Source organism: Ipomoea triloba, chromosome 13, assembly GCF_003576645.1.
Source record: "Ipomoea triloba cultivar NCNSP0323 chromosome 13, ASM357664v1".
Classification (NCBI taxonomy): domain Eukaryota; kingdom Viridiplantae; phylum Streptophyta; class Magnoliopsida; order Solanales; family Convolvulaceae; genus Ipomoea; species Ipomoea triloba.
Genome location: NC_044928.1, coordinates 7,045,883 through 7,065,635, shown reverse-complemented (window position 1 = coordinate 7,065,635; position 19,753 = coordinate 7,045,883). Strand labels below are relative to the sequence as shown.

At 35.9% G+C, this 19,753-nt stretch overlaps 2 protein-coding genes and 1 long non-coding RNA gene across 4 annotated transcripts; 2 read left to right on the top strand and 1 right to left on the bottom strand.

The window, feature by feature from the left end:
* Positions 1-2,402: 2,402 nt before the first annotated feature.
* Positions 2,403-6,287, top strand: LOC116003000. The gene is made up of 3 exons (XR_004094585.1): positions 2,403-2,555; positions 2,664-2,729; positions 6,078-6,287. It is a non-coding gene; the product is annotated as an uncharacterized LOC116003000 (long non-coding RNA).
* A 4,548-nt stretch (positions 6,288-10,835) lies between these two features.
* Positions 10,836-13,316, top strand: LOC116001948 (subtilisin-like protease SBT1.1). Its single transcript, XM_031241922.1, has one exon. The coding sequence runs from the start codon at positions 10,936-10,938 to the stop codon at positions 13,171-13,173; it is 2,238 nt and encodes a 745-aa protein (XP_031097782.1). The 5' UTR covers positions 10,836-10,935; the 3' UTR covers positions 13,174-13,316.
* A 90-nt stretch (positions 13,317-13,406) lies between these two features.
* Positions 13,407-18,925, bottom strand: LOC116001950. Of its 2 annotated transcripts, XR_004094329.1 has the most exons (6): positions 18,610-18,925; positions 16,158-16,273; positions 15,253-15,876; positions 14,825-14,908; positions 14,609-14,717; positions 13,407-13,816 (listed from the first exon to the last, which is right to left on the bottom strand). XR_004094329.1 is itself a non-coding variant. In XM_031241923.1 (3 exons), the coding sequence occupies exons 1-3, from the start codon at positions 18,736-18,738 to the stop codon at positions 15,372-15,374; spliced, it is 750 nt and encodes a 249-aa protein (XP_031097783.1). In that variant the 5' UTR covers positions 18,739-18,925; the 3' UTR covers positions 14,990-15,371. The 2 variants fall into 2 exon arrangements, 1 of the variants encoding a protein (XP_031097783.1); XM_031241923.1 differs by lacking the exons at positions 13,407-13,816; positions 14,609-14,717; positions 14,825-14,908 and having other exon boundaries at positions 14,990-15,876.
* Between the last annotated feature and the right edge of the window lie 828 nt (positions 18,926-19,753).

The following is a 19,753-nucleotide window of genomic DNA, read 5'->3' as shown; positions in this document are numbered from 1 at the left end:
TTTTTTTTTTTTTTTTTTTTTTTTTTTTTTTTTTTTTTTTTTTTTTTTTTTTTTTTTTTGATAGTGCTATTCGATGGTGTACATAGAATAGGCTGATCTAGTTAAAAGTTGAACTTGTAATCTTGTGGTTACCAATCCAACTGACCAACTTGGACAATGTGTTTTATTTTATTTTAAAATATAGTATCGTGAATGATAATATATAACATTAATAATAGGAACTCACTTTTAACTTTATTGGGGCATTAGATTTGGATGATACAAAGTGTATGTAAAAATTAAACTTGATGTTGCAATTGATGTGGGAAGAAGAAGAATGAGATTTGGATGGGTCCTGAGATACCGTTTTGGTAGCTTCAAAGCACCAAATTAAAATGTGTAACATGGAATGGAGTTTCTACCTGAAAGAACCGAAGACCACTACAATACGAGAAACTCTAAGCTGGTTAAAAGTCTAGAATTTTGATAATAATGTTCTTGTAGAAAGTAGAAATTGATGCACTATAAGGGTGTGTTTGGTTCGCACATCGGAATCAGAATCGGAATGAGTATCAAATACTTGGTAATGATAATGAGTTTTGGTGAAAGTATTTTGCATATTTGGTAGTAGTGACGGAGATGGAATTGGTAATGATAATGGGTTTTGGTGAAAGTATTTTGCATGTTTGGTAGTAGTGACGGAGATGGAATCCGAGAAAAGAGAAGGACAAGTGAAGGGAGAATGTGTTTTGATATTATTGAAATGAAGTTTACAACCCTGAAAATGAAACGGGAAAGCAATATATACAGAGTAAAGGTGATGAAAGCAGTTACACCCAAAGATGGAAAAGACGCATATGCCCTTTTAGAAATATCTTCCCCTCTTAGCTGGCAGCTTCGGCCTTGTCCTCTAACACCCCCTAAACTGGAGCATGCACATCTTGTGTGCCCAGTTTAGAGATGAACGTGCGAAATAAAGCAGTAGGAAGAGGTTTGGTTTGAAGGAAATGGGGAACGCTTGTGCTTAGCAAAATGACACACATCACAAGACATATTTTTAACAGGAGAAACTCTGATATCATTCCAAAATTGCATTTTATTTATTGGAAAATGACCTAATCTTTGGTGCCACATCTCATTGCTATTACAATGTACTGCAAAGGTATGAAAGTCCCACGTAGGCTTTGGAGGTTCAATCAACAAGTATAACCCATTTTGTAGTTTAGTTGAACCAATCCTCATCCCAAGTGTGCCCCCATGAATTACACACTGATTGCACATGAACATTAGCTTACTACACGTGTCCTGTAAACGCTTACTAACAGATATGATGTTACATTTGAAAGACGGAATGTGAAGAGCATCTTTTAACCACAATTCTTTGTTAAATTTAACACTACCAATATGTTTAACTGCAACTATTCTCCCAGCAGGCAGATTAACCTCAGCTCCATGAGCATCACTATAGTCATCAAAACAATCAAGTGAAAAAATGATGTGATCTGTAACACCGGAGTCTAAAATCCAAGTAGAGGCATTCAAAATAATTGAATTAATGTGAGAACCATAAAACTTGCATTCGGTTGCAGACTCTTCCTCATTGAATTTTTGAATCAAAGTGACAGCAGCTGCAATATTCACGCCTGAGGGTTGCCCAACCTGAGCTTGAAGAGAAGTAATCAATTTTTGTAATTGATCAATAATAGTTCCAGAGTCTCCGTCAGAGTGAGTTGCTGATGTTTGTTTCTGTAACCCCTCACTAATTCCAATAAGCTGCGATCATGCGTACCGGTCACGAACCGTAAAATTTTTAGGAACTTGTGTTCGGACCCGTTTGTCCTAGGAAATGGATTATTAGGCACTATATTATTATTCTTGAGTTTCCTATTTAATTAAGTTGGTCCATAGCAGCGAAAATTTATTGTGATCGTAGCATCGCTAAATTTCGCGGTGTACCGAACCTAGCCCAATTTTGAGGTCTAGACTGGAATAAATTTGTGCTTTTGAAAGTTATTGGATTTAGATTATTTTCTACCGAGAATTCATCTGTTTTTATTGGATTTAGATTATTTTCTACCGAGAATTCATCTGTTTTAATTGGATTTAGATTATTTTCTACCGAGAATTCATCTGTTTTAACCCTTACCAGATTATTTTCTACCGAGAATTCATCTGTTTTAACCCTTACCAGTCCAATTTCTACCGAGAATTCATCTGTTTTAACCCTTACCAGTCCAATTGCTACCGAGAATTCATCTGTTTTAACCCTTACCAGTCCAATTGAAGATATTTTTCTTGAGGAACCATAAGACTTTGACAAGTGTCACAATTTTATCCATATCTTCCTCATTCTTATCTTATAAGGGATGATCCAATGTGACTTAGTCTTCAAGACTCCTCATTCTTATCACATAAGGGAAAATATAAAAGCTTTGTTCCCATTTATTTTTCCCCATTTCCCTTCAAAATTGCCGAAAAGAGAGAAAGGGTGAGAAAGTGTGTGATTCTTCATCTTCCTCCACCATTAAAACCTTGCTTCCATAGCCAAATTTCTTCACAACTCTCAAGATTATTCGGTAAGATTTCGATTTTTATTCGGTAGAAAGCTTTGCATTCCTTCCTAGAGCTTGAATCTAAGCTTAGTTTCTTAAAATATTGTGTTATGGTGTTGATTTTGATCATAGGATTTAAGGTGAATTTGGGGAAAAGATCCAAGAGTTGTTCCTACGGTGTTAGTAAACCTTCTTGAGGTAAGGAATCCCTTTATTTGGTTGAGGTTATTTGAAACTAGGTAATTGATAGCTAGCTTATGAATTGTTGTTGATTGGTGTACATGAAACCTATGTGTTATGTGCAATAGGGAAATTATGTATTTATGTATAAATAAATATATATATATATATATATATATATGTCGTGAATATATATATATGGTGTATGTGTGTGTGACGTAATATATATATATGTGTATAGTGTATGTGTGTGTGTGACGTGAAACATATATATATATATTACGTATGTGTGGGTGTGTGGTGTGATATATATATATATATATATATATATATATAATTACTATAAGAATTGGATTTACCTGAATCTATACATTGTGGAATCTATGTATGCGTATGTGTATATATATAATTGGTGGTAGTAATTGTTTGTATATTTATGTACGTAATATGTTCATTCACGGCTAGCATTGTATGTTTTATGTACGTGGGTGTGTGTGTGCCGTGTTATGTATATATATATATATTGTGTGTGTGTAGCATGATATATATATATCCTGTGTAAGTGTGTGTGTGTTAAATATATGTTTGTAGGTAGTAATGCATATTATATTTATATATATATTGTATGTGTGACATAACCTATATATGTGTATATAAGTAATATATACATATTATATATGGTATGAGTATTATGTATATATATATATATGGTATGTGTACTTTATGTGAGTATGCATAAATGTGGAAAATGTTATGTTGAATGCATATATACATATGTGTAGTGTGATGATGGAAAATGTTTTGAGCAAAATGTTTTGAGAGACAAGACTTTTGAACTAAGTTAAGAATGGTGATTGATTTCAAAGGAGGACTTGATTTTGTGGAAAATGTCCAAAAAGTGATTTTTGACTCAAGAAAAGGGAAAAGGAAGGAAAATGTTTTCAAACCTTTGTTCTAGTAAAAGTGGTGAAGGACCTTGTCTTGTAGCCTACGGGATAAAGATGAGCTTAAAATGCCTCACCCGTATGGTGGTTATGTTATTGTATGACCAGTTCATACTGTTGTGGCGAAGTCTATTCGCCGAGTACTATATCACCCGGAAGGAAAAGGGTCTCCTGCGGGGGTGTGCACACTTAAGTATAGTCACTCTATTTTCGGGTAGGTGTCGTTCTTATGAACCTAGTGAGGCTAGCTAGGAATCATTCTAACGCTCCTATAAGTCCAGGGGATCAGTATTAGACCGGGCGATGACCACTGAACTCGAGTTGAACGATCCAAGTGGTCAGTCAAAAGTGGAGAAAGGACTCCAAAGGCTTCACACTTTCTATCTAGGACCAAGTGGATTTCGAAATATGAATGTAGTTACGCTGTAGCTACGGAAAAGAGATGGTGAAAAGTGAAAATACCCAAAGGTTGTGGGTGATCTTTCTTTGAAAAGTGAAAAGTGATGAGAATTTCCTTATGAAACTAAGGAAGTTTTAAAGCTGAGAAAGAAATGATTTTGTCTTACGAGACAGGTGGATGTTGCTTCACTAAACTTTTTTTTTTTTATGCAAAGTCTTTATTGTTAACTTATTTGCTGGTGAAATCCCGTCAATTGGGTACAAGTTACCAAAATTCTTTTATGCGTGTTTTCAAACCTTTGTCTGCTTTTAAGTGACAATGGATTTCCTTACTTAGTCGTCGCGCTAACTACACTTCGATGTGTTCCTTACCAGATGCAGTCTAGCGTGGGCTCCTGCAGCCCGAAGAGCTTTGAATAGGATGGAAGTTGAGGTTGGGGTCTACTCTTTGATGTAGACAGGGATTATTGTTAATGTTGTAAGTTTAGCCTGTGCACTTAGAGTGGAGTTTGTCAAAGAGGTGATAGAATTCACTCTAGGTGTGGCGGTAGCACCCAGTTTTCTGCTGATAAGATGTAAGCTTCCGCAGCATATGAATACTGATTTGTAATAAATGTAAGAGTTGAAAATTGGGGTGTTACAGTTTCCCCTTCGACTTGAATCCCGGAATCTATCCCGGAGGATAGCCGTGGTAACTCTTATACCATGACGGAGATGGAATCCGAGAATAAAGAAGGAACAGTGTAGGGAGAATGGGTTTTGATATTATTGATGTGAAGCTTACGACCTTAAGAAAGAAACGCGAAAAGTGATAGCTCTGATACCATGACGGAGATGGAATCCGAGAACAGAGAAGGAAAAGTGAAGGGAGAATGAAGAGGTAGGAAAAAGTTCATTGAACCCATACGCGACTTGGTTTGAAAGGAATGGGGAACACTTGTGGACCATGGGGAACACTTGTGCTTAGCAAAATGACACACATCACAAGCCATATTTTTAACAGGAGAAACAGTGTTATCATTCCAAAATTGCATTTTATTTATTAGAAAATGACCTAATCTTTGGAGCCACACCTCATTGTTATTACAATGTACTGCAAAGCTATGAAAGTCCCATGTAGGCTTTGAGGTTTAATCAACAAATATAATCCATTCTGTAGTTTAGTTAAACCAATCTTCATACCAAGTGCCCCCTGAATTACACACTAACCAGACATGAACATTAGCTTATTGCACGTATCCTGTAAAAGCTTACTGACAGATATGATATTAAATTTGAAAGACGGAATGTGAAGAGCTTCTTTCATCCACAATTCTTTTTTAAATTTAACACTGCCAATATGTTTAACTGCAACCGTACTCCCAGTAGGCAGATTAACCTCAGCTCCATGAGCATCACGATAGTCATCAAATAATCAAGTGAAAAAAATGATGTGATCCATAGCACCGGAGTCTAAAATCCAAGTCTAATATATATAGCTGAGATCGCGTGCGACCTTAATCTCCCGTGCGGTCATGCGGATATATTAGAACCATAGGATGAGCTGAATCAAACGGCTAGAAACCAATGAAGAAGAGAAATAACACGATGGCAATTTCGTAATTTATCGCACCATGTATATTTCGGTGGTGCATTACGTGCTAGTGTGTGGTGCATTTTTAAGTACTATGTGGTGCGTTTTTAGTGATACATGGTGCATTGATCTGTATTGCACCACTCAACGAGGGTGTCAAACCCGTCAACAGGTTCAATAGACCTGTTATCGGGGTGCATTACGTGGTAGTGTGTGGTGCATTTATAATTGCTCTATGGTGCATTTTTAGGTGATACGTAGTGCATTGATCTGTAGTACACTTAGTTTTGCACCACTCAATGGGAGTGTCAAACCCATCGACGGGTTCAATAGACCCATCATCGGGGGTGCATTTCGTGCTAATTTCGTGGTGTATTTTTTTAGTGTTGTTTGGTGCATTTTTGAGTGCTCTGTGGTGCATTTTTTAATGTTCTGTGGTGCATTTTTTAGTGATGCGTGGCGCATTCAACGGGGGTGTCAAACCCGTCGACGGGTTCAATAGCCCATCAGCGGGATGTATTACGTGCTAGCGTGGTGCATTTTTAGTGTTATGTGGTGCATTTTGAGTGATACGTAGTGTATTAAGCTGTTGGCCGCCGTTAGATGACAATAATCGAACGACAGATATTAGACTACACGACCGCACGCCAGACATTGACCTCATATGACCGGAATTATATATATATATATATATATTTATTTATTTATTTATTTATTTATTTATTTAAACAACGAGATTTAAATTTAAGGAAAAAATCATTCCGACCACAAAAACTTGGTATAAAACCAAATGATCGAATTTATTTATTAAATCAATTTACAAGAAGAAAGAAAAGTTTGAAATTCCATGTAATCCACATACTGGTTAAATACTTAATGGCGAAGTTATGACAAGTCACTAATTAAATTTTCTTCAGTTCAATGGTCAAAAAAGCAAAGTCTATGACTTAAAATGGGGGTAATTACCAGTTGACCAAGTCAACCTACGCAAACTATACAAATATTACTTAGTTAATAAATACGGAGTATAAAATAATTTATTTTTGTTAGACCACCTGAGCAATCCCTAAGCCCCTAACTATAAATGACATCTTTAAAGTTTAAACTCTATCATATTAAACTAATCATCGTGCACGTTGGGTCGGTCCAATAAAGCAGAAAATTGCTAGTCATATTAATACATATACAATAATTAAAGATTATAAAGTTTCATTACAATTAATAGGAATTTGTTTTTGAAAAAAAAAATATAGGAAAATTTTAAAGTGTTGGCCTTTGGGGCTTCTAGTACTCGGTACAATCATACATGATATGTCAGGTTACATTGGATATTGTACGAATAAGTGTTTGCAATATCTGGTACATCCTAACTAGTAGAGGTGGCCATGGGTCGGTTCTGGACCGAACTAGCCCTGAATCTGGGCGCGCGCGCGCACACACACACACAAAAAATCACTAAGCTTGGGCTTCATCGAGCCTAGGCCAAACCGAGATTGAATTGTATAGGGCCAGTCCAAGTCTTATTAAAAAAGCCCGAGACTAGCTCATAACCGACCTAGGACAGAATCTAGGCACAGCCCAGGCACGATTAGGCCCGGACCCAGGCCCCGACTTTGGCCTAGATGAGTTTGAATTAATAAATAAAATGTTTTCAATTTCTTTAGATAATGTTTCTTCCAACACTATATCTATACATTTTGACAAAAACTTGTGTAGTGAGACCATCTCACCGTGAGGCGGGTCGGGTCAAGATGGAAATGTAATACTTATACGCATAAATGTCATACTTATATGCTCAAATGTAATACTAATCAGGAATAAATTTTTTGTTACTTATAAGGGTAAAAGTAATACTTTTTAGGGAAAATACAATACTTTTACATTTCGGTTTAAAAGTATTACATTTTTCCTCAAGAGTATTATATTTTCCCTAATAAGTAAGGAGCATTTGTCAACATTGCTTATTATGAAAAATGAAATACTTGGAAGAATCACTTCATGCCGCTTGACCACAAGGCGCGCGCGCGCGCACACACACACATATATATATATATATATAAATATTAAGGATCAAATGAGGACCTATAGTTAGGTGAGAACCTTATGGACTTATCTGATTCTTTGATTTAAATAATTTAATGGTTGTGATTAATTCTATGCAATAGATTTAATTTTTGGCGTTCAGTTTGGTGTGCATTAGTACTCATTTTGTTGTGCATTCGTTCTCAGTTTGTTGTGCATTCATTCCCACTTTGTTGTGCATTCGGTCTCAGTTTGTTGTGCATCCCGTCCACTTTGTTGTGCAGTTGCATTCACAGCCATTAGATCACTCCAAATTGATGATCTGGATTATTCCACAAGGTCCTCACCTAATGATAGGTCCTCACTTGATCCAAAATCTATATATAGTTGCGTTCAAATGAGAACCAACCTTAATGTGAGAACATGAGACTAATCTTGTGCGTTCGTTTTTTTTAGTGGCCCAGATTTGATTCGCTAAAATGACATGGATTGATCTTCTTTTTCTTTTTTTTTTCTTTTTTTCTTTTTTTTTTTTTTTTGTTAAAGTGGAGGTAGTAGTGTCTTTTTCTATTTTTTATTACCAAATTTGTTTCCTATTTTCTTGGATCATCACCGTTGCGATTTGGAGACGCGATTTCTTCATCATCGATCGAATGTTCGTCCATGGAAAATGATCAATATTTTTTTGCTCGTTCATTTGTGTATAATATTGTCTATATTTGGTTGTTGGTGTATATGTACACACGTCTAGGTAGTACTGTTGTGCATTCAGGTGTGTTGGTTATACAACATAGTGTTGTGAGTTGTGCATCGTAGACTAGTGAGATGTGCATTAGACATTAGTGCACTTAGTGATGTGCATCATAGGACATTGAGATGTTCATCGTAGGATTTTTTTTAGCAGTGTTTGAGTACACAACTAAAGAGTTATCGATGCATGGCATTCTGTATAAGAATGCACAACTTCTGATAAGACTGATTTACCCCCTAATTGTATATTTTCTAATATTTAAAGGAGATTGTTTCCTTAATGTGTGTCATTTGTTCCTTTTAATCTCAGTCATGCATCAATTTGATTTAATGGTCTAGATTAGTCCTCATGTTCTCACATAGGGTGGTTCTCATGGGAGTGCAACCATGTGTATGTGTGTGTGTGTATTACGGAGTAATTAATATTATTTATCCAAAAGTTATAGTGACTCAATTAGATATAATTTTGATTATTAACTATAATGTCAATGGGTTAAATCTTATTTCAAACAAAAAGAAAAAAAATTGAAAACAAAAGATATTAATATATTATAATTATTTTATATAAAAACAAATAAATAAAAATTTTTGTCCTAACCGGGTCAACCCACACGAGGCCCGGGCCAAGGCCTGACCCAGAGTGGGACTGGTCCTACCTGGACCAGTCCCAATCCGTGCAAGCCTAGGTCCGGGATTGATCGTCCAGGCACGGACATTGGTCACCTCTACTACAAAAGGGCAATGGCGTCATTGAACACCTTAGAAATTTCATTAATTATTTGCCAAGTCTTTTAATAAAGTCACAAAGCAGTAGAATATGATCATGCACAAAGCAGTAGAGTCAAAGTCAATGAAGACTAGTGAAGTAAACTTTAGAGAAAGGTAGAGTTGAAGAACCCATGCCACCACATTCAACATTACTATCATATTAGGTTGTTGACACATAAATCAAGGAGGATATTTTTTAAATATGAAAAGAAAAATGCTTTAACATTCAAAAAGTACAAAGAAAAGCCATAAATTATGTTAACAATAGTGACAAATGTCGGATTCTCCTCGCCGCCCAAAAGAGAAAATAGTGAAAAATGGCTAACCAAGGCTATGAAATCATTAGAATTGGAAGTTGTTGAAAAACAATTATACACTTCTATCAATAACCATTGAATCAAAATTTAAGTTTAAATTGTTTAAGTTTTGAGCCAACAATTCAAAGTAACTCCAACACTATATATATAGATCTTGCATGTAGACAACAACAAAAGGAGGAAATTCAGAAAGAGTTTATAGAGTTATTGTGAAAAAAATAAAATTAAAAAAAAAAAAGAGAAAAAGACTATATACAACCTATTACTATATAAAACTAATGATATTTTATACCCAAAACAAAAAAAAAAATTCTTTGCTTATATGGTACATAATTAGAAGAAAAGTACTCCATCTGTCCCATTTTACCTGTTATATTTACTATTCATTGGTCAAACCAACTCTTTCTTCTTTGCTTATTTTCTTTAGTAATTGTTTATTATTTTTAAATTTAATTTTTTGTGTTTAATAGTACTTTTAATATAGTTTCTAAAAATATACATTTTATATATTAATGCTAAATTTAATATTATGAAAAATTGGATTAAAAATTACTTCAGTCAAGCATCGTTAAACGAACCAGACAACCATTTTGGGATGGAGGTAGTAGTATATATGCAATCTTAAAAAAAAAGTAGTATATATGCAAGATTAACTAAAAGCAACTTTAACAGGGTTTTTGGAGATTTTTTTTGTCAGATTTTTGGTGAGTTGGATGAGAGAGTATGAAAGAGAGGGTAGAAGTTACTTATAGAATAAATGATTTTTCCTGACATTTAGAGGGTGTGATGTGAAAAATAAATAAATAAAGATGATTGTCTGTGTTTTGCACACCAGCAGCCTAGTGGGTAGGTACACAATTTTTTTTTATCGTTTTTTCTTTTTGTTTTTCTTTTCTTCCTTTCTCTCCCCTTCACTCTCTTCTATTTGGCAAACAAAAAGTCCAACAAAAAGTTATTGTTGTGAAAGATGCTCTAAAAGAACCTTTGGAAGATTAGCTTTCCAATGAATAATCCTTTTTTCTAACGCGTCTTTTTTTAGTACGTGCTTCAACAAAAATATGATGATTTTAAATCACATCTCTATCCTATCCCCACTATACTGATTAATAAGTCTTTAGTCTTAATTCTGCCCCAAAATACAAACTGTTGACTGGCTAAACCATAATGTCTCGTCAAGAGTCAAGACAGATTGTGCATGATTCACGGAGTTGATCCGCAACTTGCAAACTTGTAATATTCCATGAGTTTTCGTTTGGAAGGGAAAATGTTTGGTTTAACGCGTAAAGTAGCAAACGACATAAGGTCCCAGGTTAGCTTTTTTCCACGTCGTCATAGCCATCGTCAATCATGCATGAAAGGCTAATAATGCTACTATATAATTCACCATAGCACAACCCAATTAATCATCAACCAAATTCCTCTGTTCTTGCATTTTTGTTTAGTTACCAAACATGAAATTCTTGAGAATGTTTTTAATCCTTTCCGTACTTTGTTTTTGTTCGACGGCAACTATTGCCAGCAAACTTGAGACTTACATTGTTCGAGTGGAGTCGCCTGACAGCAGAATTTCCACTCAGTCATCGTCATCATCATCCGTCGATTTAGAACACTGGTATAAATCATTCCTGCCGACCACCGTAGCCGGCGGCGGCTATGGCGAGTCGCGGATGGTGTTTATGTACCGGAATGTTATGAAGGGGTTTGCGGCGAAACTTTCTGCCCAGGAAGTGAAAGAGATGGGGAACAAGGACGGGTTTATATCGGCGGCGCCGGAGAGAATTTTGCCTTTGCACACTACCCATTCTCCAGGGTTCTTGGGGTTGCAGCAGAATATGGGGATCTGGAGAGATTCGAGTTATGGGAAAGGTGTTATAATCGGGGTTTTGGATACCGGGATTGCGCGTGACCATCCTTCGTTTAGCGATGAAGGGATGCCCCCGCCGCCGGCGAGATGGAAGGGAGTATGTGAGCTTAACTTCACGGCGTGCAACAATAAGGTGATCGGAGCGAGGAGTTTCAGCGAAGGGGGGAGGTCGGTGTTCGACGAGGATGGACACGGCTCGCATACGGCCGGCACGGCGGCCGGGAATTTCGTGAGAGGCGCAAATGTGAACGGGAATGCTAACGGCACGGCGGCCGGGGTTGCGCCGCTGGCTCACTTGGCTATATATAAGGTGTGTAATGAAATAGGGTGCCCGGATAGTCAGATTCTGGCGGCGATGGATACCGCGATCGAGGACGGAGTTGACATTCTCTCACTCTCCCTCGGCGGAATGTCGGATTCTTTCCATGAAGACAATATCGCGCTGGGGGCATACAGCGCCATGGAAAAGGGGATTTTTGTTAGCGCCTCCGCGGGTAACGAAGGCCCATCCATTGGCTCTTTATCCAACGAAGCTCCGTGGATGCTCACCGTGGGCGCCAGTACTCTCGACAGAAAACTCAGCGCCGCCGTCGTTCTCGGTAACCGCCAGGAATTCCACGGGGAAACGGCCTTTCAACCAAAGGATTTCAATTCAACTTTGTTGCCCCTCGTCTTTCCCGGTCAGAACTCCACCGATGAATCCAGCTCCCCATACTGCGATACCGAATCGCTCAGAAACGCGGACGTTAGAGGGAAGATAGTGGTGTGCGTGACAGGAGGATTTATTGACAGAAGGGGGAAAGGAGAAGCGGTGAAAAACGCGAGTGGGCGTGGAATGATTCTGATTGAAGATGAGGAGTACGGAATCACAACATCCGCCACTGCTCACGTAATTCCTGCGATAGACATAACATATGCAGACGGGGAGAAAATCCTGGCTTATATAAACTCAACGGCGAACCCAGTGGCTACATTTGCTTTCAAAGGGACAATCACCGGGGACAAGAATGCTCCGATAGTTGCAGCGTTTTCTTCCAGGGGACCCAATCGAGAAAGCCCTGGAATCCTGAAGCCCGATATTATCGGCCCGGGCGTTAACATCCTCGCGCCGTGGCCGACCTCCGTGGATAACAAACCTAACTCAAAATCCACCTTCAACATAATCTCTGGAACCTCAATGTCTTGCCCACACCTGAGCGGAGTTGCAGCGCTGCTGAAAAGCTCCCATCCCGATTGGTCTCCGGCCATGATCAAGTCTGCAATGATGACAACAGCAGACATTGTTAACCACGGACAAAACCCAATCCAGAACCAGCGCCTCGTGGCTGCCAGCGTCTTCTCCATTGGCGCAGGACACGTGAACCCCTCCAAAGCAAATGATCCAGGACTGGTTTACGACACGAAACCCGAAGACTACCTGCCATATCTCTGCGGGTTGAATTACACGAACCGGGAAGTCGGGGTGATTCTGCAACGCAGGGTGAATTGCTCAGCCGTGATGAGCATTCCAGAAGCACAACTGAACTATCCTTCGTTTTCCATCATCCTGGAATCAACTGCTCAGAAATATACAAGAACAGTGACCAATGTTGGAGAAGCAAGGTCATTTTATACCGTGGAAATTTTGGAACCGCATGGTGTTAAGGTGAATGTTGAGCCCCGTGAACTCCAGTTTTCCAAGGTGAACCAGAAGCTCACGTACAATGTGACATTTAGCTTGTCAAAGGCAGCCAGGTTGAAAGTGCCGGCAATAGTTCAAGGAGCTTTGAGGTGGAAATCTGCTAAGCACAATGTTAGGAGTCCCATTGCAACTAAACTCATCTAGCACAGCTTGTAATTACATTAGTTCTTTTTCCACTTGTCAGTTTTATGATTACTGTTCTTTGCCCCTTAGCTTGTAATGTTTGTTCCCACAAATATATGTTGCCATGGTGGGACGATATTAGTGCATAATTTATTTACTTTCCATTCTCATTGATTGCTTCTTTTTTCAAGTGCAGCATTTAATAAATCAAAAATGTGCAAAGCCTTAAAAACACCACCTAGCACACAATAAGATACATATATACATTGAAATAAAATCCACCAAGAAGTCAGGAACCAAACATCCACAACGAAAAATACTTTCAAAACCTTAAAGCGCTGCATCATAACCATGGTTTGCTGCTTTTGTAATGGGTTGTTAACCACTCACATACTCTCAATTTTTTACCCCCTACCAATATGACACTTTAATTCATTCAAAAAAAAAATATTCCTTTCTCTTTTTCCTCTAATAAAATCAAGACACATGATTCCAAAAATGATTCATTACACCAATTCATTTTCTTCAGTCCTATCACTTTTCTGGGTCAAGACATAACTCAGTAGCTCTTACGCGTACGAAGTCCAATTGGTATAATATGGACCAATCCCCCTAGTGCACAAAGTTTGGTGTCCTTCATTTCGGTGATGAAAATTTTCTGAAGCTGTGATGAATTTATATTTCAGATGTCACATTAATTGATAAACATTTACTTCCAAATAAGGCTTATTGATGAAAAAAAATAAATAAATAAAAATAAAAATAAAAATAAAAACAAACAAACAATCATTACAATTATATCTAGACTTTTAACTTTAAACAAAAAAAAAAAACAAAAAAACAAAAAAACAAAAACAAAAACAAAAAAAAACAAAAACAAAAAAAAAAAAAAAGTTATGTTTAGTAACATTTATATCTAATTTATGCAAACAATTATATACAAACCATTAAAGTTTGACAAAGTAATATTAAATATTTGCATTAGTAACAATTATAATTTCTATAAACCAGGAAAATATCTAATCTAAAATTGTGTTGTCACACAAATTATTTAAAAAATTATGGAGTACTTAAAAAAATATAATGTATCAAAATGTCTATTTCATACAATCCAAGAAAATATATAATCGAACCCAATTTTATTGAGCTGGCACACAAATTATTTTTAAAAAAATTAGAGTACAACATATCATATATATATATATATATATATATATATATATATATATATATATATATATATAATGCATCAAAATGTCTAACTTCAAATATTATAACCTTCAGTTAATAACTAAAAGAAGATAATTGAATTATATTTAGGGCTAGATAAGTAGATCGTTGATATCAAATTACTAAAATTTAAAATTGTAGATCTAATTGTCCAAAGACATAAAAAATTGAGGTCTTTTTTCCACCAATAAGCCCAAAGAACATTGAAATAATGAATATTACTCACAATTATGATTTGGCATTGTTATGGAGTCCATGAAGCACGAGGGATCGAGGTCCAACCACTGAACCAGTAACCATCCTTCTTCCTTGTTCCTATTCAAGTAGTGATTTGCCTGTTGGCCAAATTCACAGGCATAGTTATTAATTACTAATGAAAAAGCACACAACTACATAAGCAACAAAGAAAATTCTTGAAATTAAAGGAAATTGCTAATTATACCTTCTAATCAAGCTTCTATTGGAGCAATCAACAGGGTATGTGTGCATTTAGCATTTGGGTTTGTCGATTCCAGGCCACTATCTCCTAGAAAAACCAATGAGAATTTGAATAACAATTTAATGGAAAGGAGTACATTCCATGTTCAAATATATGACCAAAATCATATAACAAATGTAACAGTAAAAATGAAAATTTTCTACTTTTGTCATAAATATTTGGTACAGACAGCTAAATCTAAAAAGAATTCTACAATGCTAAAATATAGCAAAATTAAGAGACTAATATATGTATATAAAATAGACAAAACATGTAGTTGATGTAACAATTTGTCATGATATATTTCTTATATATTAAGAGCTTGGAGTTTGATACTAAGAGTATTGGAGAGATCATCTCATTCATGCTTCTCACTAAATTGAGTATCTGACCTTGGTTCATAAACATTGTCAGCTCTTTGATGAGTTCCAGTATGAGCTCTAATAATTGATACAACAATGATATGCTCATGTCATGGCTAAAATCTTGTTGACCATTGAGAATAGAAACATTAACCGAAACCTGGAGGTACATCAGGGTCTTCATCATTGACATCACTTGACTGCTTATGCTCCATGACATTAGAAAACCCAGGAGGAGGTGCATTTGTATCCTCATCGTTGGGATCTGAACAATGTGCTGAGCCTTGGATCTCTAACTTGTATTCCTCTCTTGCTTTACAATCATTTGGCACAGGCATCCCTGGTTCCCTGTGGTTATTTTTGCTATTCTGACCTAAATCGGACCTAGCTAAACCAGGAGTTTCATTTGGCGCACTATTAGATAGTGTACCATTGGTTTCACATGCTGAAGAAGTAGCATGACCATTACTTTCAACTCCCTTCTCAGCTGAGTGCAAGTTTGGCCCATAAGATGTTTGACCTTCTTCATTTACATTTGGGTTTACTAACTTATTGTAAACGGATTGTACTGTTTCGGTTATTTCATTGTTCATGCCTTCCCCGGATCTAATTACCTTCCAGATACCGTCAGAAATTTCACTCATGACTTTAGTCCTATGATTTGAAACAAAGCAAAGGTTAGACTAAAAGATGAGAAATGCTAAATTCAGCAAGTCATAAGTAATCCTGCTATGTTTTTTGCAATGACAATTAACAAGTCACAACCTAAAAAATAGGGTTAATTCTATGATGTCATATGGTCATACCACATTAGGGGCCATGCCTCTGAGCACAATAGATTTACCCAAAAAATAGGCTAGAAAATGTAATGCAACCCTTTATGACCAAGCCCATAGAACCCAACATCCAAAACCACTCAAAAACAAGCAACTTACCCAACTTCTTGATATATGGCATCAGAAAGCTGCCTTGGTTTCATTCTTTTTGCACTTGGACAATTAAGTGCTTCTGATTGCCTCAAAGTCGACATGATGCTATTCCGCAAATCCTCCTAAAACAAACTATGTCATTGTTAGAACACAAATACACACTAACATGCACGCGCACACATGCACACTTATTATTTCAGGGGAAGGATTCAGGAAAAAGCATGTCCGGTGGCACATAACTAAACAATCAAACTCATATTATATAATGGAATAGAGCATATATATCCAACACTCCTGATCCAAAATATTATAGCAAGATACCTGAAGGGATCTGTGCAAAGGCACATTAAATCATACCTAACTGATGTAGGATCACACCCCAACTAGGAGATACAGAACCATTTCTCTTTAGACAAACCCATTGGCTCTAGCACATAGACTTGAACACAAGGAACTAGTCCTTTAACTTTTATTTTTTGGACACTTTTGGTAATGCTGTTAGATTTTCTTTTAGATTTGGATGGAAAAATAAACAAAACTTGGAGGGCATATTTGTCATTTTATTAAGAATTTCTCAATCTACAATACTCCATTGCTAAAGAACTCAACTTCCCTAGAAGCACCTTATCCCCATCAAAAAAAAATTATTGAGCTCACCTAAAGTTATACTACCATGCAAAAATGAGTGTTCCTTTTTAAGTCTTAAGAATATGCCAAGTACATGATTGTAATTTATAAATCTATAGTTCAGTGAGAATTTTAGATTAATTATCTGATGAAATTGTTGTTCAGAAGTATGATTTTAGAAGAGTTCACACCACTTCACTTTGGGAATAGCAGGGATTAGGTTTTCCAGACAGTGGAAGTCCATAGCAATAGAACTTCGATAATAAAGTACAAAAAACACCCTCCAAATTTTCACCCACTTGATCCATCCAAATCTAACAGGAAACATTTGACCACAGGATCAGAAGTGTCTAAACTATTAAAGTTGAAGAACTAATTTTTTTTCAATTTTAAAGTTGAGGACAAAAAGTGGAGAACATAAACTTAACAGTAAATATGTGTGAGATATAGCTGGTGTGGGATGCATGCTAATCAATTAAGCATGTGCTGGGATAAATAGAGACTATAAGGGAAAAGAAAAGAAGCGGTACTGACCAATTGAGCATCAAATATTTCAAAATTGGACCTATGAATAAAATTCCATAATTTAAGATAATTGTGTGCTCTTCCAGATAATGTAGGAAGATGTACTGGTGGATGAGATAGAAAATCTAATTCAAACAAGGAAAACTACAATGACAACAGTCCTATAAGAGGATGCAAGTGTTTTGGTAAGTGTGCTTCCTAAGTTCTCTTTTTGTTTGGAGTCGACAGCTAAACAACCAGCTAGATTCTTCAACGCATTCACACACATATCACATTAAGTGATCTTGTTCTAAGAAGCCAAGAATATGTTCTTCCAATACCTGTTCGTGAATAACAAACTTAGCATGTAGTGATGTTTAAGTTATTGGATGATGGAAAGAAGTCCAGGCAAAAATCTCCTCAAAAAATATGAAAAATTCTCTTTTTATAAAAATCTGTCTCCATTACAAATTTATACATACAAGAAGGATGCATCTGTAACAGTGTCATCGTGTGAAAAGGTATATGTTTCACCCTACTTCCCGTTCAACTTTTCATCAACCAAGAATGCACATCAAGCCTTTTTCTAACCTCAAGCAACCAATTCTACATCTAAAATGTAAACTTTCTAAAACTAAAAATGATGGCCAATTACTGTATACAAAAAACCATAAGACATAACAAGAAAAGCAAAGATAATCACCCAACTCCATCATGATCCCTTAACCTAATTCCCTAGTCCTAGTCCATAAATTGGGCACATTCATCAACACCTTGATAACGAGTTAACTAGAATTAAAGCCCCAATTACCGCGCAGAACTTGTCACCCCTTACAAATCACATCACTGTATTTGGCAATCCTAAACATTGAAAATAAGTTCCCATATTTACCAGTCACAGTAATTACTAATTAGTAAGACTACGTTTGCACTAAGCTGCTACTCATTTGACTAGATGTATTTACCTTTTCAGTCTCAACCAAGACAACTAAATAGCAATCAATTTAATTCCTGAATGCATACACATTAAATTTTCAATAGGTAAGCCTGTAATTTGTTCTCTCCATCTACCATATGTCTAATTACTCGGTGTTATTTAGCACCAGTTAACCACATTGCTCATTTATAAAAACAAACAAACCAAGGTGAATGCTGTTTTTCTTTTGCACTCATACCACACTGAAATCATGATTCAACCATTCAAGCCATATAGCTTCTCATTGTAAAATTTACGATTACTGCAAATAATTGAAACAAAAAAAAAAAAATCAAAGTAAATTAACACAAGGAAAGAGAATACTGTCCATCATGTATACGGTGCACTCACATCATCTCTGACTTTTCGGACGATTTTGAGACGGAGCCGATCGTAATCCCCGTCGTCTTTGAGCTTAGATATCATATCCTCCACAGCGATTTTCCCTCGATTCAAACCACCGTTCTCCATTCTTCTCATACACACACTTAATAACAATATTGTATCGTATTACATGCTATCTATAGATGGGTGAATCTAGCTGTATGTGCATATGTAGTTGGTGTATAATAAGAGCAGAATTTGCAGATTATGGAGTAAATTAGGGCTCAGCTTTAAGCTTTGGCAATAAAGCAGTATGGGATTGCTAAAGAAGACGGACTTGGAACTTGGAAGCCGCAAGATTATAATTGGGTCGAGTTCGGGTCAAGGTTATTTTAAGGATCGGATCGGGGCAACAGTGTCTTATGAGTTTTCCATGTTCTTTTACGGGCGTGTTTGGTTCGTGGAATAGGTCAGGACTATTGTTTGTTTCGTTATTCCATTCCTGGATCCCTTTGCAAGGGGAATAGCCATTTCTAGAGGTTTCGTTATTTCATTCCTGGGTCCCTTTGCAAGGGGAATAGCCATTCCTAGAGGATCCCCTAGTATTAGCTATTCCCAAGTATTTGGGAATAGCTTTTATACTATAATACCAAAAATACCCTTTTTATTATATTATAATCCTTATATATAATATTTGTTTATTTAAATATATATTTATTTATATATTAAAAATGTAATTAATAATAATAATAGATTTTTTTATTTAAAAAAAACTTGTAACTACGAGCAATTAAGGCTCCTTAAATGAATGAGTTTTTGCTTTTTAAGGCTTTCTCATCTTGTTGTTAATTTCAAAAGAGAAACAATGCTTCTCTTATATAGAGGAGCTCAAATGAGCTCTTCTTCATGAGTTATCAATGTGGGATCAAAAATTCTAATTTGTGTTTTAAAAAATTATTTTATATATAATTTTGTTTTGTATTATTATTATTATTATTATTATTATTATTATTATTATTATTATTATTATTATTATTCCTTTTTTCTTATTATTGTTATTAATATTATTATAAGTTTTATTTTATTACATAATAATAATAATAATAATAATAATAATAATAATCCTTATTATTATTATTATTATTATTACATATTTTATAAGGGTATTTTT